The following is a 24,731-nucleotide window of genomic DNA, read 5'->3' on the forward strand; positions in this document are numbered from 1 at the left end:
TCATTTCCTAGCAGCAACAGACTTGAGAATCCAAATGGCCAAATTTATGTTCTTTCAAGAAAGTTATGAACAAGGCTAGGCCCTTTCACCCCTTGTGCTCATCTGGTAGTTGATCTCATTGAGCTGTTTCTTCAGGGTTCCCAGGGTACTGTCTTCAACAATGTGGCTGGACAGATTGTTCCATACACCTACCACCCTCTGTGTAAAAACATGCCACTTGTTGTCAGTCCCAAATACACTTCAATAATAATAATAATAATAATAATTATAATTGCTTACACTTATATAGCGCTTTTCTGGACACTCCACTCAAAGCGCTTTACAGGTAATGGGGACTCCCCTCCACCACCACCAATGTGCAGCATCCACCTGGATGATGCGACGGCAGCCATAGTGCGCCAGAACGCTCACCACACATCAGCTATCAGTGGGGAGGAGAGCAGAGTAATGTAGCCAATTCATAGAAGGGGATTATTAGGAGGCCATGATTGGTAAGGGCCAATTGGAAATTTGGCCAGGACACCGGGGTTACACCCCTACTCTTTTCGAGAAGCGCCCTGGGATTTTTAATGACCACAGAGAGTCAGGACCTCGGTTTTACGTCTCATCCGAAGGACGGCGCCTGTTTACAGTATAGTGTCCCCATCACTATACTGGGGCATTAGGACCCACATGGACTGCAGGGTGAGCGCCCCCTGCTGGCCCCACTAACACCTCTTCCAGCAGCAACCTTAGTTTTCCCAGGAGGTCTCCCTTCCAGGTACTGACCAGGCTCACACCTGCTTAGCTTCAGTGGGTTGCCAGTTGTGAGTTGCAGGGTGATATGGCTGCTGCACTTCAATGATCATTCCAGTGTTTCTGAGTGTGAAGCAGTCCCTTGGGCTGACTATATCAATTCCTTTCAGGATGTTGAATACCCATATCACACTCTGTTGTAATTTTATACCCCCTGTTCCAGACTAAAAAGATCCAGTTCCTTGGACTTATCTGTTAATGCCATTCGCTCTAGACCTGAAATTATTGAAAATAAGGTTTGCTTATTTTCAACTCCAATCTACCGATTCATCATTTTATCAATTGATACTGTCGCTTATGTGAAAAAAAAAGAGCATTTTTTCATTTTCTCGTTTCCGGTCCCAAGCTGATCCTGAGCTGCCCCTCCCTCTCAGAGATCTGGCTAGAGTACCTCCTTTATATCATCTCCTGTAAGGGCCATAGCGCCTCCATCTGTCAGAGGAGGGGATAACAGCCTGGAGCACTCTGGAGGGCAGATGTCTCCGGTGCTATATGCTCTGTGCATACAGTATATGTCGATGTGCACATCTGCTGTGTGTGTCGTTTTGTCTTATTTTGTCCTATGCTGTCTGCAGCTTGAGTGATGGTGGCTCTGGGGACAGTCTGGGTGAAGAGCTGAAGAGAAGAGCTCTCAACAGGTAGCCTGGCTTTTTTATTCCTTGGGTTTTAAGTTGTGCGCTTTGAAAAAATGCATGCATGGGTGGTGTGGCCTGCTGCATCTCTGTGTCGTGGTTTTGGGTTCAAATCGAAGGCACAAGTTGTTGTTGTTCTGATCTTGTCACTTTGCTGCTCAATGACGTTTTAGGAAAAACACAGTCCAGCAGCAGCGCTCTGACAATCCTGGGTTTGATCTTTGCTGACGGTTGTCAGTTTGTTAAAGATAACGTGCGGATCAGCCAGTTCAATCTCTCACGTACAACTGGCTTGAAACTAACAACTTTACTGTGTTCATGTCTGTGTACCCGTCTCTGTTTCAGTGTTGCCATGAGAGAATTGATTCTGAAAGGCAGTATATGGAATAGAGATGATAATACATGGGTTGTTAAAATGGTTCATTTAAACACAGATGAAATTCATCATCATCTGGGGGGGATAGGGCTGATATAGCGCCCTCTGGTGTCTAGTGTACTTACTTACAGGAGGAGGCATTCACCCAAGCCCCATCAGAAGGTGTGTCCGATTTCATTGGTCAGTGGTGCCCAGTTTTCTACATGGACTTGATGGGAGTACAGTCAGTTAATAGTAGTTTTTTTTTTTAGACATTTTACCCCCAAAAAACATCTGGGAGTTTCTTCCCAACCTTGAATTTAACCATGTGAATTTAACATGTGACCTGTTCTTAAGTCAATAAATTAATCTTAACGTCCAAGTTTTGTTTGCAGTGACAGTGTGACCTTCCTGCTGGGGGCGCAGACAGGGGGTGCCCCTGACCCGAGCAGGCATTGAGGGGGTGAGAGTTTGGGAACACTCGCAGGAAAGCAAGCTACCTATGATATATGATATATGATATATGATATATGATATATTATATATTAATCCATGTTTCACTGTGTTATGAAACCAAGGCAGTTTGTGTCCTTTTAAAATTTTTTAAAATGTTTTTAAAAACTCAAGGGCACATGTTTCTGAGACCCACCCCTGAACCATCAAAAACAACCGGGAGTGGGTCCCTGAAACTGTGTAACATTACCATCCGTATTGCAAAGCTCCTGTAAGGGCAAAAATGCTCCGACTTCTGAAAGAATCTCAGTTTGGCTGCAGGGAGGGGGACTGGGAGTTTCATCCAACACATCTATACACACCCTTGGGTGGACAGTGTAGTCTCAGCTGCTTTCATCAAGACATTTTTGCCCCTTTCCAAATCACGTGCAGTGTAGTTTCACCCTCCCATGGTGCCCTGTGCCCTGTCGCCAGCCCTCCCCTGCCTCCGAATGGGCTCCTGAGGGGACTGACTCGCTCCACAGCCTGCTGTCCCAGCCCTCCCCTGCCTCCGAATGGGCTCCTGAGGGGACTGACTCGCTCCACAGCCTGCTGTCCCAGCCCTCCCCTGCCTCCGAATGGGCTCCTGAGGGGACTGACTCGCTCCACAGCCTGCTGTCCCAGCCCTCCCCTGCCGCGCAGCGAATCCGCCGCCGATGTCTTCGGAAAGCTAAACGTGCTTGAGGCAGCGTTAAACATTAAAATGAAACGTGATCCCCCACGGTGTGGCGCCCCGCCCCCTGCTTGACGAACACAATAGCGGGGATGGAGCCTGCGGCCGCAGGAGGGGGGGGGTCCTGGCTGGGAGGGAGGCAGGGCCAGATGTTGGGAAACTAATGCTGCCTGGGAGCAGCTGGGCTGGGCTGGACTGCTGGCTAATAGATGTGCAATCGCACTCACACGATGACATCACTGGCTGTGCTGCACGGGGGGGGGGGGGGCTACAGACAGGGAGGGAGGGAGGGAGCCCAGCTAAGAGCAGAAGAGCTCAGAGACAGGAGCAGAGTGAGCGTGAGGGAGAGAGCGAGGGAGAGGCACCGAGAGAGGGAACGGGACACCGTCGGCATCACAGTCAGGGAGAGCTCTCTCTCCAGGAGCCGGCGCGCATCAGTGGGAAGAAAGAGATTTTTGTCGTCTGCTTTTTTGGGAGGGGGTTCTGTCTTCCTCTCCCCCCCTCCCCCCTGTCCTCTCCTCTCCTCTCCCCTCATCCTCCAAACCCTGCTCCCTTCGTCGGGCCGACCCCCCCGGGCATGCTCCTTAAGCCCAAGTATGACCGCTTTCGCAACGACTCCGTGACCTCCTCCGATGACCTGATGCAGAACTTAGCCATGAGCGGCAAAGTGGCCAGCACGCCGGCCAGCTCCGCCTCCCCCGCGCCCCCGCCGCCGCCGCCCACCCTCGGACCCCTGGGCCGCCACCCCTACCCCCCACCTGCCCTGGCGGAGTCCCCCTGCCCGGAGGCGGACCAGGATGGGACCACCACCTTCTGCATGCTCATCCCCAGGATGCCGCAGTGGAAGTTCTCCAACGCGTCGGCCTTCCTCAGCAGGAGCCCGTCCAGCTCCAGCTCCAGCTCCAGCGGCAGCGGCGGGAAGGACGCCGGGGCCAAGAGCGCCCCCCAGGGGACAGCCGGGCCCGCGGCCCCGTCCAGCGGCCCCGTAGCCAGCCTGGCGGCCGTTCTGAACTCCTGTGACCCGGTGTGCGTCACCCCTTGTTCCCTGCAGGCCGTGAGCAGGCTGCGCGGCGCGGCGGGCAGCGGCCCCGGGGTGCCCGCCGCGGGCATGAGCCGGAGGCCCCGCGTGGACGGCGTGAGGCTGGGCGGGGAGGACTTCACCCACAAGGGCAGCTTCATCCACAAGCCCTCGCAGGGCTGGCTGCACCCCGACAAGAAGATCGCAGGGCCGGGGGTGTCCTACATAGTCAGGGTAAGTGTGCGTCGCACGCGCGTAGCCCTCCTCCCGCGCCCCTGCGGCGGCTTCGCTGTGGGCCCCAGCAGGAGCCCTGAAGCTGTGCTCACAGGGACATGAGCTGCCTGTGTTTTGCAGGGTCATTCACTCTCCTGGGCTGCAGTGTTTCTTAACCTGCTTGGGGTCTCCTTAGCTCTTTTCTTTTCACCTCACACGCTGTGCAACAGCAGTGCATGCCAGGCCTAGCTCCCGTGCTTCGAGGTGCGTGCCTGGGAGAGGGAACGGAGGGATTAAGTGTGTGCCCGGGGCTGTGTGGCTGCGACTGCGTGTTTGTTCCGGACGAGGTTTATTTTTCTGGTTTTGGTAGATCTCCAGATGGGTTCTGTTGTGACCCCTTTGCTGGTTGAATTCTCTTTTTTGAGTCTTGCAGGCTGTTTCTACACTGCAACCCTTGTTGTCTGGACAGTGCTTCGCAGTACCGTGTTCCTAGGCCGTGTGTACCTGTGATCTTCCTGTGGCTTGTAGCTGACCGTGTCACGGTGAATGCGTGCTTTGTTTGTGTGTCTGCGTCAGCATCCTTATTTGTGCTGGTGTGACAGCGTGGGCACCAGCTGGCGCGTTCGTTTGTGTGAGTATCGGGGGGCTGGATTCTGGATGTATGTGTTGGTCTTGTAGTTTCTGTTGCTGTGAGCGAGCACGCACCCCAGCTGGCCTGTCAGACAGCCCTACACTGCGACTGAGTCTTTAGTTGAACATCCACAGAATTCGAACAGACTGTGGACTTGTGTTCAGTTTCAGTGACCTGCTTGTTTGTGTGCCACTGACCCTTGATGGGAGTATATACAGTGTCTTTTCCTTTTTTGTGTGTGTGGGGGGGTGTTGCTAGCTTTATAGAAATTCACAGACCACTCCTGCTTTCAATCTCATGCTCCAAAATCACTGTCCCAATTCTAAAACGTTCTCTTCCAAAATGTTTTTTTTAATTTGCAGAGCCCATCAGTAGAAGGGGGAGGGGAGGGAGGGAGAGTCTTTCTGAAACAAAAAACATTGCTCTCTAGAGAAATCTGTAGCACATAGCATTACTTAGGTCTATAGTGGTGACAGCAACTCAGACTAGACAGAATTACTATAAATAAAGTGACATTTTTAGAAGGGCAGGTAAACACCATGTCACATCACAGCATCTAGATACAAACCACCTGTCAACAACAGTTTTTCATGCACTTTGAAGCATTGTTTGAGAAGCTGTACTCTAACAGCAAAGCTATAAAGAAGCAGTGCATTAGTTGTCAGGGAGAGCAGGAGGGAGGTTGGTCTGACTTTACAGCACACAAGGGGTTAACCAATGAGACAGGCCCCAAGACGTCAGCGATCTACCAAACTCCCCCCTCCTCCCATCTTACCGATGGCTCCATATTCCTGCTGTCTGATCTGAAGCAGGCCTTGTAATTGTATTACACAAGGCTGCATTCATTCCTATATTCAATTAAACTTAATCAAAGTCATTGGCCTCACATGAGTTGGAGGAATAACAGGCCGACCTTGCAGGAATCAGCAGGGCAGTCGGCAGTGGTGGTGAGCTGAGCCAGCTGCTGCCCATTTAATTTGATCTGGGCTGCACCCACTTCCTCCCCTCGACCCCAGGGCAACCTCCTGCCCCCTTCACCCTCTCTTCCCCACAGGGGGTCGGACAGGTAGAGCCTGCAGCCCCCAGAGACATCAAAACTAACCACCCCTGTGGCTGCTGGGGTTCGTTTCAGCAGAGTGCTCTCTAACCAGGAGGCTACCCCCTAAGTCTGATTCATAGGTTTCTGAATCAGATCGCTTACTTCTGGGGGTTTAAAGTGATTGGAAATCAGTATTTTTATTAGGAGCTCAAAAACTGTGAGTTCTCAGTGGAGCCACTGCTGAGCACATCGTCCCCTGAGCCACCTGAACCCCTGGACTGCTTTGTCTGTTACCCCACTTCTGTAATCACAACATCAACCACAGTACCACCCTTCAATATAGCTCCTTGCATGGTCCATCGTCTCATGCTTTTACTCAAGTCGCATTCATAATGCTTTGCTTTTTAAATAAAAGGTTGAGACTGTTGCTGCCCTCAGCTAATATAAACATAAAAACATGAAGAAGGCTGCAACCGGGAGACAGCTGTTCAACTCACCCAGACCACTTTCTTGGCTGTGTCTGATTAGTCTGCAGATTCTATGAAAGGAACCAACCTCAATAGCATGGCATGTTCCATACTCCCACAACGCTTTGTGTAAAGACGTGTCTACTGTTACTACCACTAGTATTCAACTACTACCTTTACTTATATTAACAACACCAAAAGGGTGTAGTTGCCCCCATTGTTACTTCTCTGCAGACCCTGGACTCTGTGCAGGACCCCTCTAGTGTCTAGCACCTTACTGCTGGTTGTGGTAACAGGGACAGGCCAGTTGATTGCTCTAGAGAGCGAAGTGGAGCTGGAATTTCTGTCCAGGCTCTTGTTGTTCATCTGTTCTCCCATTTTCTTCTTTTTTCCGTTGAGTCAGTCGCAGGAATTTTTTTTCCCCGCTCAGCCTTTGTCCGATCGGGGGTTCACAGGTTGTGGGGGTTCCCCGAGTCACCAAGAGTAGCACTCATGGCTACTCCTGTGCGTGCAGAGAACAGAATTCAAGCTGACAGCCAGGACCTCAGGCCTATAGGCTGCAGAGATCTCAGGCCAGGGAAGAGGACTGTGGGGGAGGGCCTGTCCAGGTCTCTGCTCATTGCCCTGGTGAGGAAAGGGTAGAGCTACATTAGACTGCCAGTGCCTGAGGGGAGTGTTACCGCAGCGTGGTTCTGGAGAGATCGCTCCTATCCCAAGCGGCAGCTAGCGATAATGACTTGTTAATGTGTTTGTGCATTGTGAGAGTGCAGATCCGAGGATGTGCATTGTGAGTTCGTGTGCTGGTGAAATCATCGCCTCAGCATCTGCACCAGCCTAGAAACTGACACCATTCCCCTCTCAGCTAGGAATAGAATGTGCCAGAGCAACATAAAAAAACTAACTGAGCTCATTAGGAAATGGTTGGCATCCATGCCCCACACTCAGTGATCTGGCCTTGAGGACTGTTGGAAGCACGTTTTAATCGGGATCAGTGCTGCATTGCTGCTGTTAACTGCAGGATGGCTTTGCAGTTTTTAATTGCTGCAGTTAATTGACTATCATTCTGAAGGGGCTCATCTTTACGGAGATGCAGATTGCGAGCCCCGGCTGATAACGCTGAGCTGTGAGGGTCACTCATGTCTCTACCGGGGTTTGACACCAGACTCCCCAGGCGCTTACACAGCCTCGAATGAAACCTGAGTACTGTAGAGCCTCCTGCCCCCTCCTGCCTGAACACCACCTCCCCCAGCAGGCCCTGCAGGAGCTGGCTCAGAGCTCCCTGCGATCTCGTCATGAACCAGTTCTTACCTGGTGAGAGTCAGCTATGATGTCACAAAGATAATGATGTCACAAAAGGGAATTCCTAGACCTGCATGCAGCAGCTGGTGGGCACAAGTCCTCAGACAGGGTGACATCATTCTAGCAAACCTGCTGTTATGCTTTCAGCAGAGCTTCCATACTGCTGTCTTTAGTTACACCAGCAAATGTGGTCATATTCAGGAGCTCTTCAGCCCACCCATTTCTTCTGATGGCCAGTTGTCCGTGCCAATTTATTGTGCATGAGCAGCACTGCTACTGTACCCCTGGGGGGGCGGATCACTCCGTATTTTCGCTTTACCCCGCCCAGGGCCTGCGGTAGGGGGAGCTCAAGCCGGATTCAGTGATGGGACCAGGGGGAGCCCCCCCTAGAACCATATCTCCCCCAACCCATCAGGGCCATGAACACACAGAGGGGTCCCCATGGCAGCTTGTACCAGATCACTGGCTCCGGCCGCCTGCCCCTGTCACTCCGGGACCTGTTCTGACCACAGCGCCATCAGGCTGACCTGCAGGGCAACATTTTCCCACCTGTGTCCCAGAAAAGACACAGTTCGTTTCCCTGACCCACCGAATGACTGGTGTTCTGTCATTCCTTAAACAGGAAACGAGGACAAATTGACCTAATGGGGGCAGGAAGGACCCGACTCTAACAGCTCTTTTTCCTTCCAGTACATGGGCTGCATCGAGGTCCTGAAATCCATGAGGTCCCTGGACTTCAACACCCGCACGCAGGTGACCAGGTAAGACGAGATCTCTGCTGCCGCCCGGCTGGCTGCCTCTGGTAGATGAGGGTTTGCGCGCGGTCCTGCCATATTCAACGCTGTATTTGCGGTGATCTGAAAGCAACACGGGCGGCGTGGTGGCTCAGTGGTTAGCATTGCTGAACCCTGTCTGTGCTGTCCGTGTGGAGTCTGTATGTTCTCTCTGTGTTTGCACAGGTTTCCCCCAGGTGCTCTGATTTCCTCCCACAGTCCAAATGCATACTGGCAGGCTTATTGGCCCTGGTGTGTCTATATGTACGTGCCCTGAGCTGGACTGGTGTCCCATCCAGGGTGTACCCGGCCTTAATCCCATTGCTTGCTGGGATTGACTCTGGCTCTCCCATGACCCCAAAAGGGAGGGACAGATAGATGGATGAAAGCAACGCTCCTTCTGGGAGCCACAGACCTTGCGGTCCACTGGAGCACAGGCACGGTCCAGCCTGCTCAGCTCGTCAGGAGTTAACTGGCCCGTCAGGGAACTTGTTATGCCTGAAGGGGCGTTACATTAAAATAAACTTCAGATGGATCTGGAAAGAGATCTTTGTCTTGGATGTTGTTTTCGAATGTGAGAATGAGCAAAGCCACGATTAGGGTATTTTGCTTTCAGTTTGCCCCTTTCTTTTTTGTGTGCCTGCTTTGTTTTACACCCCCTTTTGCAACGTGGCAGTAAGAACTGCAGCAATACGTTTGACAGGAGTTACTGGGCTGTGAATTGGAAAATTGTCGTTATCACTTCTGATATATTTTTTTCTTTAGACAATAATAAAGGCAATTAAGGAAGGAATGGTAACAGGCATCATTTCAACCATGAGATATTAAGATGTAAAGAAAGTAAACTGCCTTTTGAGTTAGAGCATGTGAGAGCTTGCAGGACAGAATGCTACATAACTGGAGAAGTCAAACTCCAATGTGATGTCAGCCAGTCCAGATGTTTTCCTCACATCTACGTACAGCACACTGTAATTATTAGACATCAGTCTGGAATGTGTAAGAAGACACCAGGGTTGGGACAGGGAACCATCTTTGTCAATTAACACTGTAGTATTGGCCCCTGCGGACAGGGCGCCCTCTGCTGTTGCCGGTTTAGTACTGCCTTGAAGTTCAGAGCATTTTTGTATCTGAGGCCACAGAGAGGACAGTAAATTCTCCAGGGGTGAAGAGAAATAAAACTTTGCTACAGAGCTGAGTCAGAGGTACAGGCGGGCCTTCCAGTCCAGCTCCCTGTAACTCCAGTGAGCTTCCTACACTCTCTGACTCTCATTCCAGTCGAACTATTAAAGGGGGAACTGCAGAGCTATTTTCATATTTCAGGGTTAGAAAGAATCAGCATTGATGGGGGCATTTCAAACCGCATTATAAGTAAAATGTACGCAGTAACTTGTAAAACCTCCACTTTGCACTACAAAATAGACTACATTTCCAGGTATGCGCACCGCCATGTTTTGCAATTCAGAACGAGGCATCAAAATAACTGGTGATGTGTTGCGGCCCTGTTACATTGTGAACAACTAGGCTTGTGAATACTCTCCTAATCCAATAGAACTATTGCTCTTGATTTCAAGACAATTTTGCCGACAAATGCTACTTACTTATTAACTCTGCATGCAGATTACGTAGGGACATTTCTATGGTGAAATGTCTGCTACACAACCTGTTTTTATTCGCTTGTACATCACATTACATTACTCATTACGGGGACTACTGAGCAGGAAGGGCTGCTTCATGTCGCAATTCGTGGGAACTCGAATGCGAGTTTGTGACAAAATGGCGACTTACAGCACTTTCACAAAGTTCACGATTTTGGTAACTCGAAATTGGTAAAAATGTTCTATAATGTCAATGAATTTATTTTGTCACTGAGATTTAATAACCGGTCTGAGAAATTGGAACTGCAGCTCCCCTTTAATGTCACTAATCTTTTGATATTTGTGCAGAAAATCTGACTGGTCATGAGCAAGAGAGGGGCCCATTATAGTCATTTAGATCTGTCTGTAGTCCCATCGTTAGTATATCGTCATCGTCAGGCCCCAGCTTGTCTTTGGGAAATGGGAGGAATCCGGAGTAGCTGGCAAAAAACCCTGGAATCGAACTCGAGACCCTGGAGCTGGCAGGCAGTAGTTTTTAGCCAGCACACCACCCCGCCTGCCATTTTTCTCTCCAAGGAGCTCCCAGTTTTCCAGGTGCCGCAGGGCCGGCCGCAGGTTTTCGGAAGCGCTGATCGAGCTCGGCTGGAGCAGGGGAGCAGCCGGTCGGGAGAGGCGCTCTGGGCTCCGCTGTGCTTTTGCTCTCAGGTCTGTGTGAGGGGAGGTAGTGCAGCACCAGCCCAGCAATCAATACAGGGTAACAGGAGCCGCGCAGGGTGGGGGGGGGGGCTAAGTGCAGGGAAGATGTATTATTGATGACAATCCCTAATGACAGGGGAGCGCTGCAGTCGGGCGGATTGATGTCCGCTGGCTCGAAATGTGGAAAAAAAAAAACGTTGGGAAAGAAAAACATAGGAGAAAAAAAATAAACAGTCCGTTAACTCCTACACCACCAGCAGCAAACACAGCAGGAAGAGCCTCACCAGCATGCTCCCTGTGTCTGTTACAGGAGCTTGGTGGTCTTGCCCAAAGGGAGTGTAACAGCAGCTCCCTTAGTGAAACAGAAGGATCCTAGATGCTCTGGCCCTTCTGAAAGACAAACACAGCTAGAAGGAGATTTAAAAGACATGGGGCTCGGAATGCACAGGCATCCTGTGCCTGTTAAAGCTTGGAGTGCTTCACACCCAGGAGCTGCTTGCTATTAAAGTTGAATTAGGATAATCAGTACCATCACATTGGGGTGGGTTTTAGGGGAGCATGCTGGTTTTGTGTTTCAGCAAGTGGTGAAATACAGGAGAGTATGCACACCAACTGCACAGGTCTCTTCCATAGAGAACAGAGCCTGGACACTGACTGCTGAGAGCTCCAGACACAAACTGGACTGAACACAGAGCTCTCACACTGACTGCTGAGAGCTCGGGACATGAACTGGACTGAACACATGGCTATCACACTGACTGCTGAGAAATGGGACATGAACTGGACTGAACACACAGCTCTCACACGGACTGCTGAGAGCTCGGGACACGAACTGGACTGAACACACTGCTCTCACGCTGACTGCTGAGAGTTCGAGACACGAACTGGACTGAACACACAGCTCTCACGCTGACTGCTGAGAGCTCGGGACACGAACTGGACTGAACACACTGCTCTCACGCTGACTGCTGAGAGTTCGAGACACGAACTGGACTGAACACACAGCTCTCACGCTGACTGCTGAGAGCTCGAGACACAAACTGGACTGAACACACAGCTCTCACGCTGACTGCTGAGAGCTCCGGACACGAACTGGACTGAACACACAGCTCTCACGCTGACTGCTGAGAGCTCGGGACACGAACTGGACTGAACACACTGCTCTCACGCTGACTGCTGAGAGTTCGAGACACGAACCGGACTGAACACACAGCTCTCACGCTGACTGCTGAGAGCTCGAGACACAAACTGGACTGAACACACAGCTTTCACGCTGACTGCTGAGAGCTCGGGACACGAACTGGACTGAACACACTGCTCTCACGCTGACTGCTGAGAGTTCGAGACACGAACTGGACTGAACACACAGCTCTCACGCTGACTGCTGAGAGCTCCGGACACGAACTGGACTGAACACACAGCTCTCACGCTGACTGCTGAGAGCTCGGGACACGAACTGGACTGAACACACAGCTCTCACGCTGACTGCTGAGAGCTCAGGACACGAACTGGATGAACACACAGCTCTCACGCTGACTGCTGAGAGCTCGAGACATGAACTGGACTAAACACACAGCTCTCACGCTGACTGCTGAGAGCTCGAGACATGAACTGGACTGAACACACAGCTCTCATGCTGACTGCTGAGAGCTCAAGACATGAACTACAACAAGCACGGATGTCTTAAGCTCAGTGCTAAGAGCCCCAGTACTCGGTGCTCTCTGCAGAAAGTCTTGATAACCAAGGAAGCAGAATCACTATGCTCATTGTGAAATTGCATGGCCATGCGTTAAGCCAGGGTAGAAATAGTTTTGAGCTGTGCTAAGTAGAATTACAATCTGGCTACATAGACAAGTCTGGTGCTTCTTCAGTAAATCATTACCTTTGTTTTGTTCATGTTTTGTTTTTATCTAGTTTTTCCATATGATGTGAGATGCCTCTCTCCTCTAGACTCTTACAGGCTTCTGCACTGTTCTTTACCCAGACAGACTATTGATTTAAATTTTGGCAAATGTTCAGTCGGTGTTTGTGCAGCTGGAACCCTTCTCTGTTTGCACTCAGACTCTGTGTCAGTCAGGGGCACTGTGCGAGGATACACACCAATGTCAGCAGGCCTCGTGCAGTGCAGTGCTTTAGCGCGGTGTGCTGTGCCTCCACTACACAAACACAACCCTCCTGCTGCCCAAAGTGATTCAGGTGGACACCGCCCGCCTGACCACAAGTTCTTTTTGAATAAACTCGTTTATTTTAAGATGAGGGTTTTCCAAGGCCTCCAGAAACCAGAAAAAGTCCTCTATTCAGGAACGCGGTCTCCTGTTAAATTATTAAACTGCAATTTGATCAAGCCTGCGACTCTGGCTGAGTCACAGCTTCGCACAGGCTGTTGCCCCTGTGCCACGTGGTATCTGCCCCAGGGAGCATGTGTCTGTGCCTCTGATCAGATGATGCTGTGCCCCGGTTTAACTGGACACCCAAAGGCCACCCAAGATGAGCTCCAGTCCACCGCCCTGCTCAACTTAGCTGCTTTCCTGCAGCGATAATGGAACTAATCAGCAGACTCCAAACAGAACCGACACTCGATCTCACACACCTCCTGCCTGGTGGTGCGCACTATAAGGCCTGATGCAGACTCTTGTGCAGAAGGCTGCTATTCATCTGCATGAAAATCGACATAATGTAGGAACCTGAGAGGTTGATAATGTGTTAATGTAGCACAAGTATGGTTTGCCTGTTTTGCAAGGAGAATTTTTACTCAGAATTCCCTGTCTTGCAAGTGTGGCGACTTTTGATGGCCCTGTGCATTGCTTCCCTTCCAGAGAGGCGATCAACAGGCTGTATGAAGCTGTGCCAGGTGTCAAGGGGGCCTGGAAAAAGAAGGTAAGCGGGCTGGGTGCCACACTGGTGCCAGAGACCCTGCAGGACCAAGGTGGGAGACTCCTGGATGTTATCGTGTGAAGCCAGACTTTGATCAACTATCCAGACTGAGTTTCTGAGAGTAACGCCCTGGAACCCGGCAACTAGAGCCACAACCTTAAAAACAATAACTGGATCCTCTCCTCTTCCCTCCCCTCTTTCTGTCCTCCTGTTTCTCCTTCTATCCCTTCCCCTCAAGTTCCCTCCTGACAAAATAATGGCGCAAAATAAAAGATGCATGACGGCCATTTCTTGCATGCCAACCTCGCCCACCCTCTCCACCAGATGGGCAGACAGACGAAGCGGGCGTGCCTGTCCGCAGGCTGTCTTCCTGCCTGCCCCTTGCTCACCTCACCTGGAGCTGACACGCCCTCGCTCTTCCCCTCCCCGCAGGCAATGAACAAGGCCCTGCAGTGCATCATGGGCAAGAGCAACCTGCGCTTTGCGGGCATGAGCATCGCGGTCAACATCTCCATCGAGGGCCTTAGCCTCCGGATGCCCGCTACCCGGCAGGTCAGTGCCCTGGTCCCTCTAGTCACAGGGCGGGGGGCTACTGCTCATCCCGGCTCCTGAGGGGGGAGGGGGTGCTCCCCAAGTGTGTTGCATGAAGTGGCTTCATGGAGACCCTCTGTTCCTGTCTTCCTCTCAGGTGATCGCTCACCACCCGATGCAGTCCATCTCCTTCGCCTCGGGTGGGGACACGGTGAGAGTTCTGACCCATGCTTTCTCAGCTCTTCTGCATTTGCGTGAAGCTCGGTGAAGTGGCTTTCCTTAGCTGAAGGTCAACGGAACATGAGCACAGGTTTATGGAGTGTTTCCTGGAAGACCCATAGCCCGGGGAGCAAACTTTCCTTTCCCTTTCTTTCTGGAGGAAGGAGGGATCCTTCTCTCGCAGTAATGCATGCTGATTGCCTTAATATAATGTTCCAAGATTTTCTGAACAGCTTGCCACATTAGACTCATTTTAGACGCTGGAGAGAATTTTGTTTGTTACATCTGATCCCCTCTGCTCTGGATGTACAACAGCTATAAAAAACACTCCCAGTTAATTGACAGCCTCTTCATGCATTCCGTAGATGGAAGGCTCCCTCTAAGAGCCTTGCTGGGAAATCAAGAAATGTCTGTGTGGCTGATCACACTGTTCTGAAAGCCCACAGCAATTACCAGCTTTGAGTTCTATTTCTGTACCACATTTTAAAATGGATGTAAGTGAATGTAGGTTTAGACTGGGGATGAGCAAGTCCAGAGCTCAGGGGTACATACCTGAAGGTATTACAAATATCCTTAAATGATATCTGAAGTGTTAAGAAGCAGGCAGACAATTTGGCATTATATGGAAATAATGGGTTCAGTTTAATGACAGTTTAATGGGCCAGTGACCCTTGAATGTGTGTTTGTTGTGGGTTTGCCGTGCTTTCAAGTAGCTGAGATGCTGACCTTTGACCTTTCCCTAATGTCTGGTTTAGGATACCCCGGATTATGTCGCCTACGTTGCTAAAGATCCAGTCAACCAGAGAGGTAAGGGAGCTCCAGTCTGAACCCCGCTAGGCTGTCTTGGAGAAAAAGCTGTGCAGAGATGAAGCTGTCATCACATGGTGGTTGGCTAAGTTTCTGTAACCTTGCCCCCCTGTTCATTCATTTCCTCTGTTAATTTACTGGGCTTTGCAGTGAAGATCACACACCATTTCATTCGGATCTCGTTGCTAAATGTCCTACCTATCCATCCATTTTCTGGCTGCTTTATCTAATACAGGGTGGTGAAGGACCTGGAGCCGATCCCGGTGAAAGGCAGGGTACACACAGGCACAAACACACACTCTCGCACCAGGGCCATGTTTTCCCCAGAAGCTAGTTGACCTCCCAGTGTGTCTTTGGACTGTGGGAGGGAGTCGGAGCACCGGTGCAAACACAGGGAGAACGCACATGGAATTGACACCAGGGCCTCGGTGCTGTGAAGCAGCAGTGCGAATCACCACACCACCCTGCCGCTCTCCACAACTATGGCACGTCAATAACAGCACTTGCAGAACGCTGCTCCCCTAGCCTCGGGATTGACTTCAGCGCATTTAGCCCCATTAGCTGTGGAAGGGCAACTCGAAGGGAGAACAGGGAGGATCTCACTTGCAGGAATCTCTCGCTCCAGGCCTGGGGATACAGTAGCTGCGGGTATATAGGGTGGGGCGGCTGTCCGTACAGTTTGGCCGAGCGCTGACGTGTCCGCCCCGCGTCTGTGTCCCGCCAGCCTGCCACATCCTGGAGTGCTGCGACGGCCTGGCCCAGAGCGTCATCAGCACCATCGGACAGGCGTTCGAGCTGCAGTTCAAACAGTACCTGCACAGCCCGCCCAAGGCCATCACCACCGCCGAGCGGTAAGCCCCCCGACTGCCGCGGACGCGCTGCCCCGCAAGGGCCTGCAGGGGGCGCGTGGGCCCCTGATCAGATCATTTCCCATCTGTCGACTCGGCTCATTTTGTCATATCACAGATAACACCACTCTATAAATCTCACAGTCTGGCTGCAATGGGGGGATACACAGTACAACAGTAAAGCAGGGGCACATTCGACTGTCTAATACGGTGGTTCTCAAACTTTTTGAACCAAGTACCACCCCTGATCAAACCAAAGCATCCAAGTACCACCTACAAGTCATCTTCTCATAGGAACCCCAGAGAATCTCAATGACCAACATGAGCGCGCGTGCGCACACACACTCACACACACATATAATAAATCTTATAATAATACATTTTATTTGATATAGCACCTTTAAAGGTCGCTTCTCAAAGCTTTTTACAGAATGAAACAGGAACAACAACAATTAAAATTAAGCAATAAAAAAGCACCATTTCAGTGAGAGGGGTGAGCCTGTTCTGTTGAGCAAAGCAGATATGAATTCATTAGTCGAGCCTTGATACAATTCACAACAGAGTCTAACAGATTTTATATCCTCAGGCATTTTCTTGATGGCCAAGGCCTTGCGGTGGATGCTGCAGTGCGTCCACTTCATATCTGGAGCATCCTCTCTAATTCGTGCAACTACACCGCTGTGTCGACTTGTCATCGCTCTAGCACCCTCTGTACAAACTCCGACGCATTTTATTATTAATAATAATAATAATAACATCACTTTATTAACCCTTTACAATTTCTTCCATTAGGAATTATCTTTTCGCAGACCCTAACTTGCTCTCTATGAGACACACAGACAGGGGGAGAAGCCTGGGGTCAGATCACAGGGTCAGCCATTGTACGGCGCCCCTGGAGCAGTTGGGGTTAAGGGCCTTGCTCAGGAGCCCAACAGAGTAGGATTCCTCTGCTGGCTGCGGGATTTGAACCAGCAACCTTCTAGCCACAGGCGCAGATCCTTAGCCACAGAGCCACCGCTCCGCCCATTTTATCCAGTCGATGCCATCCTCTTCGATAAATTCATTCAGAAGCTGAAATATGTAGTTCCTGTAGGTAGCGGCTTACAGAACAGAAAGTCCTCATGAGACGTACCCTCAAACCCGTATCTAACGTAAACGAGCAAATTGGCCAAATCAGCGACATCTACAGACTCATCTAATTGCAGTGAAAAGCATCTGCTCATCTTAACGCGCTCTATCAGCGTCCTTTTGATATCATCCGCCATATCAATAATGCTATGAGTGACTGTGTCTTTCGGAGGGGGAAGCAGGTCGAGCCGTTTAGCAGCTTTTTCTCCACACATACGTGTCAGCTCTTTTGCCAATGGTAAACCAAGTTCTTCACAAGTAGTGTGGGGCTTACCTGCTTTAGCAATCTGCAAGCTTGCGTTTTTCCCTGTTTCCGTTTCAGGAGTTCGTCTCAGAAGATAAAAGAAGTGTTAATTTCATGCACACGGGAGTGAAACACGGAGACGCTCTGTGTATTTTTCTCAAATTAACCTAGAACAGTTCTTGAATATTTTTCTGTTATCTATCACGCTTTCCTCTGCTCACAAGATTGCCAGCGTTCAGGCCTTAAATGGACAAGATTTCAAGGCTTATCAGGGCTTGCTGAGGCTTCTGAGAGACCTGGGAAGCCTTTGGGCAGCATCCAGCAGGCGCCTTCCTGAGGATGATCCAGAGTTTCCTAAGAGACCCTTCTCTCTTGTCTGCCCTCCCCCCAAAAAGGAACATCAGCACAGAGGAGTCTGCGTGGGGAGACGACGAGGACTCCTCCGAGCACGACTACTACAACAGCATCCCTGGGAAGGAGCCCCCCATGGGGGGAGTGGTGGACTCGAGGCTGAGGCCCCCAGGGGCCATGCTGGGCCACATTCACAGCCAGCCCCACAGCAGCAGCAAGAGCGCACAGGTGAGTCCTGAGCACTGTCTACACGGGTTCCCCCAGGACACCCCAACACCAGGCAGCTCCGAAGCCTCGATTTGTCCGAGTTCCTCAGATAACACCACCCGGCAACAGAATGAAAATTGGCACGACAAAAATCCATCCATCCGTTTTCTGATTCTTCCAATTCAGGGACGCGGGGGAGCCAGAGCCTATCCTGGCAAGCAATGGGTGCAAGGCAGGACACACCCTGGATGGGACGCCAGTCTGTCCGCGGTGCACACACAGATGCAACTACAGACACGCACACACTCACACCTAGGGCCAAAAATATCAAACTTTAGTGTATTTTAGTGTATTTAGCGTGCTGATAATTTGCTGTTAGAATGCTTGAAATGGAGCCAACTGCTGCTGGAGGCAAGATTCTCTATCCTCACCTGCATCGGCTCATCTTTGCAGCCCAGAGGCTACTAATGTGCATCCAAGCGGGCTGAGTTGCGTGTTTTTTCAGATGGGTTTGTCTGCACGGAGAGAGGGAGCCCTCCACACCCCCGGGCAGTTGTGCTACGAGGTTCACTGGGACACTGAGAGCAGCAACAGCTCAGGTACGCCGCCGTCATTGATCTGTTTCAAACCGTTCTAGAAACAGCCTCGGAACCTGTGTGCGCACAGTGGCCATTAGAGGGCAGCAGATCACAAGCAGGATGCAAACACCAGAATAGAACAGCAAAAGGTTCATGTCTATACCACAAACGGCTCATCAGGCCAGACCTTATCCTGATTGGAGCAACTGGGGTGATGTACCTCAAACCTTAGGGTACAACAGCAGGGACTGACACCCACAGCCCACCAGTTGTGAGACCAGTGACTTGTTCACTGCACTGCACCCTGTCCAGAATACAAGTGCATTCTATTGTAGTCTTTCAGAGCTGCACTGATCGCCCCCTGTCCTTGTTTAACACTAAAAGCCATTTAGATTACACTGATTAGCACAAGCACACTAAGAATAATACACTCTAACAGTAAGTATTTGGGAATATTTGTTTAGACTATGATTTACCGTAACCATTAATATTAATATAAGGACCCTGAAAGCTGCAGGATAGCAGGTCATCAGTACAGACAGGCTGGTAATTGAGCGTTGAAGCTGATTTAACTTGATGGATCGTGTAACTGTATGCACTGTGTGTGTATATCTGTGCATGCACTGTGTGTGTAATATGTGCATGTTGTGTGTGTAATGTATACCTGTGTGTGCTGTGTGTGTAAGGTGTGTAATGTGTGTGCGTGCTGTGTGTGTAAATGTGCATGCTATGTGTGTGTAATGTGTGTGCGTGCCATGTGTGTAACGTTGGTGTGTAATGTGTGTGTGTGCTGTGTGCGTGTTGTTTGTGTGTGTAACATGTACGTGCTGTTTGTGTGTGTAGTGTGTGCATGCTGTGTGTGCGTGCCGTATGTATAATGTGCATGCTGCTTGTCTGTGCTGTGTGTGTAATGTGTGTGCTGCGTGAGTGCTGTGTGTGTAATGTTTGTGCTGTGTGTGCGTGCTGTGTGTGTAATGTTCATGCTGCATGTCTGTGCTGTGTGTGTAATGTGCGTGCTGCGTGTCTGTGCTGTGTGTGTAATGTGTGTGCTGCGTGTGCGTGCTGTGTGTGTGCTGTGTGTGCTGCGTGTGCGTGCTGTGTGTGTAATGTGTGTGCTGCGTGTGCGTGCTGTGTGTGTAATGTGTGTAATGTGCGTGCTGCGTGTGTGTAATGTGTGTGCTGTGTGTGTAATGTGTGTAATGTGTGTGCTGCGTGTGCGTGGTGTGTGTAATGTGTGTGCTGCGTGTGCGTGCTGTGTGTGTAATGTGTGTGCTGTGTGTGCGTGCTGTGTGTGTAATGTGTGTAATGTGTGTGCTGCGTGTGCGTGGTGTGTGTAATGTGTGTGCTGCGTGTGCATGGTGTGTGTAATGTGTGTGCTGCGTGTGCGTGCTGTGTGTGTAATGTGTGTGCTGCGTGTGCATGGTGTGTGTAATGTGTGTGCTGCGTGTGCGTGCTGTGTGTGTAATGTGTGTGCTGCGTGTGCGTGCTGTGTGTGTAATGTGTGTGCTGCGTGTGCATGGTGTGTGTAATGTGTGTAATGTGTGTGCTGCGTGTGCGTGCTGTGTGTGCTGTGTGTGCTGCTTGTGCGTGCTGTGTGTGTAATGTGTGTGCTGTGTGTGCTGGGTGTGCGTGCTGTGTGTGTAATATGTGTGCTGCGTGTGTGTGCTGTGTGTGTAATGTGTGTGCAGACCACAGAGACTCTAGGTTCTGGTGCCATTTGCCGTTTCCACAGGACTGACGTCTGACGGTTACCTGCGTGCAGATGGGCAGCCCCCAGGCTGTCATGACTACGAGGAGCACCTGTACGTGAACACCCACAGCCTGGAGGGCTGGGAGGAGGGGAGTGAGGGAAGCCGGGGAGCACCGGAGAGCCCCAAGAAAGACCTCTTCGACATGAGTGAGTCAGCCACACCACGTCGGGGTCTCTGACACCTGCAGGCTGCCCACAGCCTGTCTATTCCCTGATTTTAGCTTAAGGGTTTTTAACATAGACCCTTGTACAGCACGTCAGTTACAATGTAAGGTTTTCCAAAGAGCCCAGTCTTGACATCCTGTCCCCCATGGACGCAGGAGCATGGAGCATCTGCTGCTCATTCCGACCGGAACTCTTAATTGCCTAACTGGGCTTATTATTTCCTAAACCTCAAAAACTCCAGGGATTGTTTTCAGCTGTTAGTGATTTGAAGAGCTCTGCCTACGTGAGGCTGGTGAAAACACTGCAGGCCAGGTCTGTGGCTTCCCATGAGAGCTGGTTAATAGAGACTTTACTGTCCAGACAGGGGGGCAGTCGTGGGGAACATGATCCAGTCTCACTAGAGCTATGCCTAGCCCATAACCACCAGACAGCTGGCAGGAGTGAGCCTGGCCACAACCTGGAGGGGAGACTCCTGGGAAAGCTGAGGCTGCTGCTGGAAGAGGTGTTAGTGGGGCCAGTAGGGGGCGCTCACCCTGCAGTCTGTGTGGGTCCTAATGCCCCAGTATAGTGATGGGGACTCTATACTATAAAAAAAGGTGCCATCCTTCATATGAGATGTAAACCCGAGGTCCTGACTCTCTGTGGTCATTAAAATTCCAGGGACGTTTCTCGAAAAGAGTACTGGTGTTACCCCTGCACCTCGGCCAAATTTCCCCGTCTAAGAATTGGCTTTATAAGTGTAAGGAATTCTTCTACTTCCTTTTCTCATTCTTATGAACAGTAGGGGAGCTCTGATGGGCTGCCGTCACATGTAACAGTTCATTGCGCTTGTGTGAGTTTCCTTCAGTGATGTCTGGCGTCCCACACAGCCATCCACAAAGGGATCGAAGCAGTCCGTTACCCCCACCTGGACAGTATGTCACTGCAGGGCCGCTAACGGCTCAGTGCCCCAGAGCAAGGTAGAAACGGACAGACAGGCAGACTAAGATGCCAGGCATGCAGGACCTGTGCAGGGATGTGCAAACTGTGGCAAACTCCCCCTCCCCTGCAGGGCCCTTTGAAGACGCCCTGAAGCTGCACGAGACCGGAGGAGGGGCGTCAGCGCTGGGGGGCGGCCCCCCCCTCCTGGGGGACCGGTGGCCCAGCCCGCCGCGCCGCCGCGCCCCCATCGCGCCCACGGAGGAGCAGCTGCGCGGCGAGCCCTGGTACCACGGCCGCGTGAGCCGGCGCGACGCCGAGAAGCTGCTGGCCATGGACGGCGACTTCCTGGTGCGGGACAGCGTGACCAACCCGGGCCAGTACGTGCTGACGGGCATGCACAGCGGCCTGCCCAAGCACCTGCTGCTCGTCGACCCGGAGGGCGTGGTGAGTGCGCCGCCCCGCTCGGACACCCGCCTCCGTCTGCTGCCGGGTTCTCTCCTCGGCTCTCAGACTGTAAGGAGGGCCACTGTCCTTGCCGAGATCGCTCCTCGTTCTGCTGTCTAGCACAGAACTGTGTCCTTTCATTGTGAACTTCGGTTTACACACTTCACCAGACTCTCGGCAGAGGCTGCAGTAGACTGGAATCTCGTGCATATGTCGCCCCCTACTGGTGCATGTTTTCCTGCCCTATGAGAAGTGGGGGTAGACTGACGCTCTCACCTAATCAACTACCTGCCGACAGTCTGGTGAATTGTGCAAAACAAAGTTCAAAACCAAAGGAACACAGTTCTTTGTGAGACAGGGCAGAGACTGCAACATCTCCCTTGTTCTCCTCAGTTCCCTGTTGGCTACAGTAGACTGGAGTCTCACGTATACGGCGCCCCCTGTTGGTGCATGTTTTCCTACCCTATGAGAAGTGGGGGCACACTGACACTGTCTTTCCCTTTCTCCCCCTGGAAGGTCCGGACCAAAGACATGCTGTTCGAGAGCATCAGTCACCTGATCAACTACCACCTGCAGAACGAGCTGCCCATCGTGGCGGCGGAGAGTGAGCTGCACCTCAGACAGGTTGTGCGCAGGAAACACTGACCCCCTCCCCCCCCCCCACTCTGCGTCCCCCCCAGCACAGTGAGTGACAGCTTTCCCGGGAGTCGTGTGAACAGTCTGAGTTTGACGGACCTTAGCTCTGGCCCCATCCTGCTTCACACCTGGGAAGAGCAACACCCTGCACATAGCAGGTAAATCATCAAATGTCCCGGGTCACGGGGGTTCCACTCTCGTCCTCCAGTGTCTTAATTACTACTGGGAACCAATCATTGACCCAGGCTGCAGCAGCATCAATTAAGCAGTGAAGGATTCGTGAAACAGTCAAAGCTGCCTGTGTCGAGTCTCAGGAGGAGGAGGAGACAGCTGGTCTCTGTGTGGCAGCGCTGTCATGCCTGTTGCGTTTTTGCCCGGGCAGGAGACACAGGCCTGCAGGAGTCCGACTCTCCGCCGTTCAGCATGGGAGGCTGTCGCAGAGCCTTGAAAGAGAGGGACACACGACCCAGGCTGAGCTCTAGCGGACTGTATAACCCCATTGCCGGAGATGGCTGCTGCAACACAATTTAGGCACACGCTTCATTTTTAAAGGAAAACGGAATTTTGTGTGCGTGCTTCTTAAGCAACTCCCCCCCTGTCCTCAGCCATCATCCCAGCTGCCCCGCACTGCAGGGAGCCCAGAGAGCTGCCTACAAGGACAGCCGTCCCAGGGGCAGGGGCAGAGTTCACCGAGATCAAATGCTTCCCTTTGCTCTGGTCGAAGAGAGAACAGAGCAGTGCTGCTAAGAGCCGTCTCGTGAAGTAAGTGAAGAAAGGCCGTCCTCTCAGTCGGAGAGCCGCTGCAGTTTCGCCCCTCCGTGACAAAGACAGTCCCCAACAGGCCCAAGCTGGGGGGCCAGCCTGTGTCCCCGAGTCCCCCCCACTCCTTAAAAGGGAGACGCGTAGGAATGTGAAATGCGAAAGACGCCGATCCCCCCTGGCCAGCCGTCTGTATCAGGTCTTCGAAATCAGGGGCTCCCACTGGCTCCCGGCACCTCGCTCTCCTCTCCTCTCCTCCCGGGTCTTCGATCCGGCTCGTGCCCGATCGCCTGCTGTCACCCAACCGCAGCGTGTGGCCAGCACTTCACTGACACCCATCGTCCAGCGCGACACGCCTCCCGAATAGACCAGTGAGAGCTGCAGCTTTCACAGTCAACTGGAACAGACCGCCAGAAACATCCTGTACACGTCTATGAAAATAATTCGATTAATTGACCATGCAGGCTGGAACAAACATCAGGGGACACCAGGCCTCCCAGGAAGGTGAGGCTGAGACCTCCACTGTGGTGTAGATTTTGGTACAGCTGTAAGTGTGCTGGTTAGATGGAAAACCTAGGCTCCCGATAGTACTTAATGTGAACAAGCAGTAAGATGAGTGTCATATTTTTGTTTTTTCTGGCAATGTATGGTTCTAATTGAGGAACCTTATGTGCAGGTGTACCAGCTCCCTCTTGAGGTGGGGATGATGCTTTTTTCTGCACACGGCCCTCTCCCAGATCATGTGCCAGGAGAGCATGTTTTTCTAACCACTTTTCCAAGTGTTCAGCTCCTGCCTGCATTCTCCCAGGATACCTAGAGTTAAAGGGTTAGCTCTGCAAGGTCAAAGCCATAGGACTGCAATATCCCCTTGTTTCCTTGTACGTACATTATGTAGCTCGTTTTGGATAACTCAGACACCCATTTCTGTACTAAATCAAACAATCGCACTGTTTCTGCAAATCTCAAGCGCCCCCCTCACACCCCCCCAAGCTCTGTAATTGAATACTGTCTGACAGGAGCCTGATGCATCGTGGTTCAGTCTGGCGCTACACTCTGGAGAGGAGGGCTCTGTCTATCAAAGCAGAACCGGGCATCCGAGGGAGGGTCAGTTCATGAAAAAGTGTTCAGGCAGGAGGAGGAGGATGTGCAGTACATGAAAGATGAACCTGCTGAAGCCCAGCAGCTGTGCATTAGAAGGAGGGGACAGGCTCAGCCAGCAGAGGGAGGGACTTGCAATAACAGCCACATGTTGGGCACTGACTATCTCACGCGCTCGGACCCAGAGACTTCAGTCAGGCCACACGCGGTGTACATTTTTTGAAAAAAGAAAGACTGCCTAGGCTTTTCTCAGGATGTTATTCAATGAGCTTTTTTTTCTCTCTTTTAATGAAACTTGAGTTTTAAATAAAATTTCAGTAAGAAGCAAAAGTGTGTGTATCTGGTAATAGTGCCAGCCTACGTCCTCTGACTTGATGTTCCACTTTCACTCGGTTCTTCATACACACCCTGCAATTCGATACACACTCTGGAGGCCGAAATGTGGCCTTAACTGTACAAAAACAGAACATGGTTCATAAGATATCAGCATCCA

At 51.4% G+C, this 24,731-nt stretch overlaps 1 protein-coding gene across 1 annotated transcript; it reads left to right on the plus strand.

Moving 5' to 3' along the window:
• Nucleotides 1-1,466: 1,466 nt before the first annotated feature.
• Nucleotides 1,467-24,568, plus strand: shc2 (SHC (Src homology 2 domain containing) transforming protein 2). Its single transcript, XM_088621925.1, has 12 exons — nt 1,467-4,199; nt 8,305-8,375; nt 13,495-13,555; nt 13,985-14,104; nt 14,241-14,294; nt 15,058-15,109; nt 15,834-15,960; nt 17,725-17,908; nt 18,393-18,486; nt 20,198-20,362; nt 21,432-21,745; nt 22,262-24,568. The coding sequence occupies exons 1-12, from the start codon at nt 3,111-3,113 to the stop codon at nt 22,388-22,390; spliced, it is 2,460 nt and encodes an 819-aa protein (XP_088478051.1). The 5' UTR covers nt 1,467-3,110; the 3' UTR covers nt 22,391-24,568.
• The last annotated feature ends 163 nt before the right edge of the window (nt 24,569-24,731 follow it).

This window comes from Lepisosteus platostomus, chromosome 27 (genome assembly GCF_059453375.1).
Source record: "Lepisosteus platostomus isolate fLepPlt1 chromosome 27, fLepPlt1.hap1, whole genome shotgun sequence".
Classification (NCBI taxonomy): Eukaryota; Metazoa; Chordata; class Actinopteri; order Semionotiformes; family Lepisosteidae; genus Lepisosteus; species Lepisosteus platostomus.

Coding starts and splice junctions, on each gene's coding strand:
- shc2 (XM_088621925.1), top strand. CDS start 3,111: ATGCTGCCTGGGAGCAGCTGGGCTGGGCTGGACTGCTGGCTAATAGAT. Junction 4,200..8,304: donor GGGTGTCCTACATAGTCAGG/GTAAGTGTGCGT, acceptor TTTTCCTTCCAG/TACATGGGCTGCATCGAGGT. Junction 15,110..15,833: donor AGATCCAGTCAACCAGAGAG/GTAAGGGAGCTC, acceptor GTGTCCCGCCAG/CCTGCCACATCCTGGAGTGC.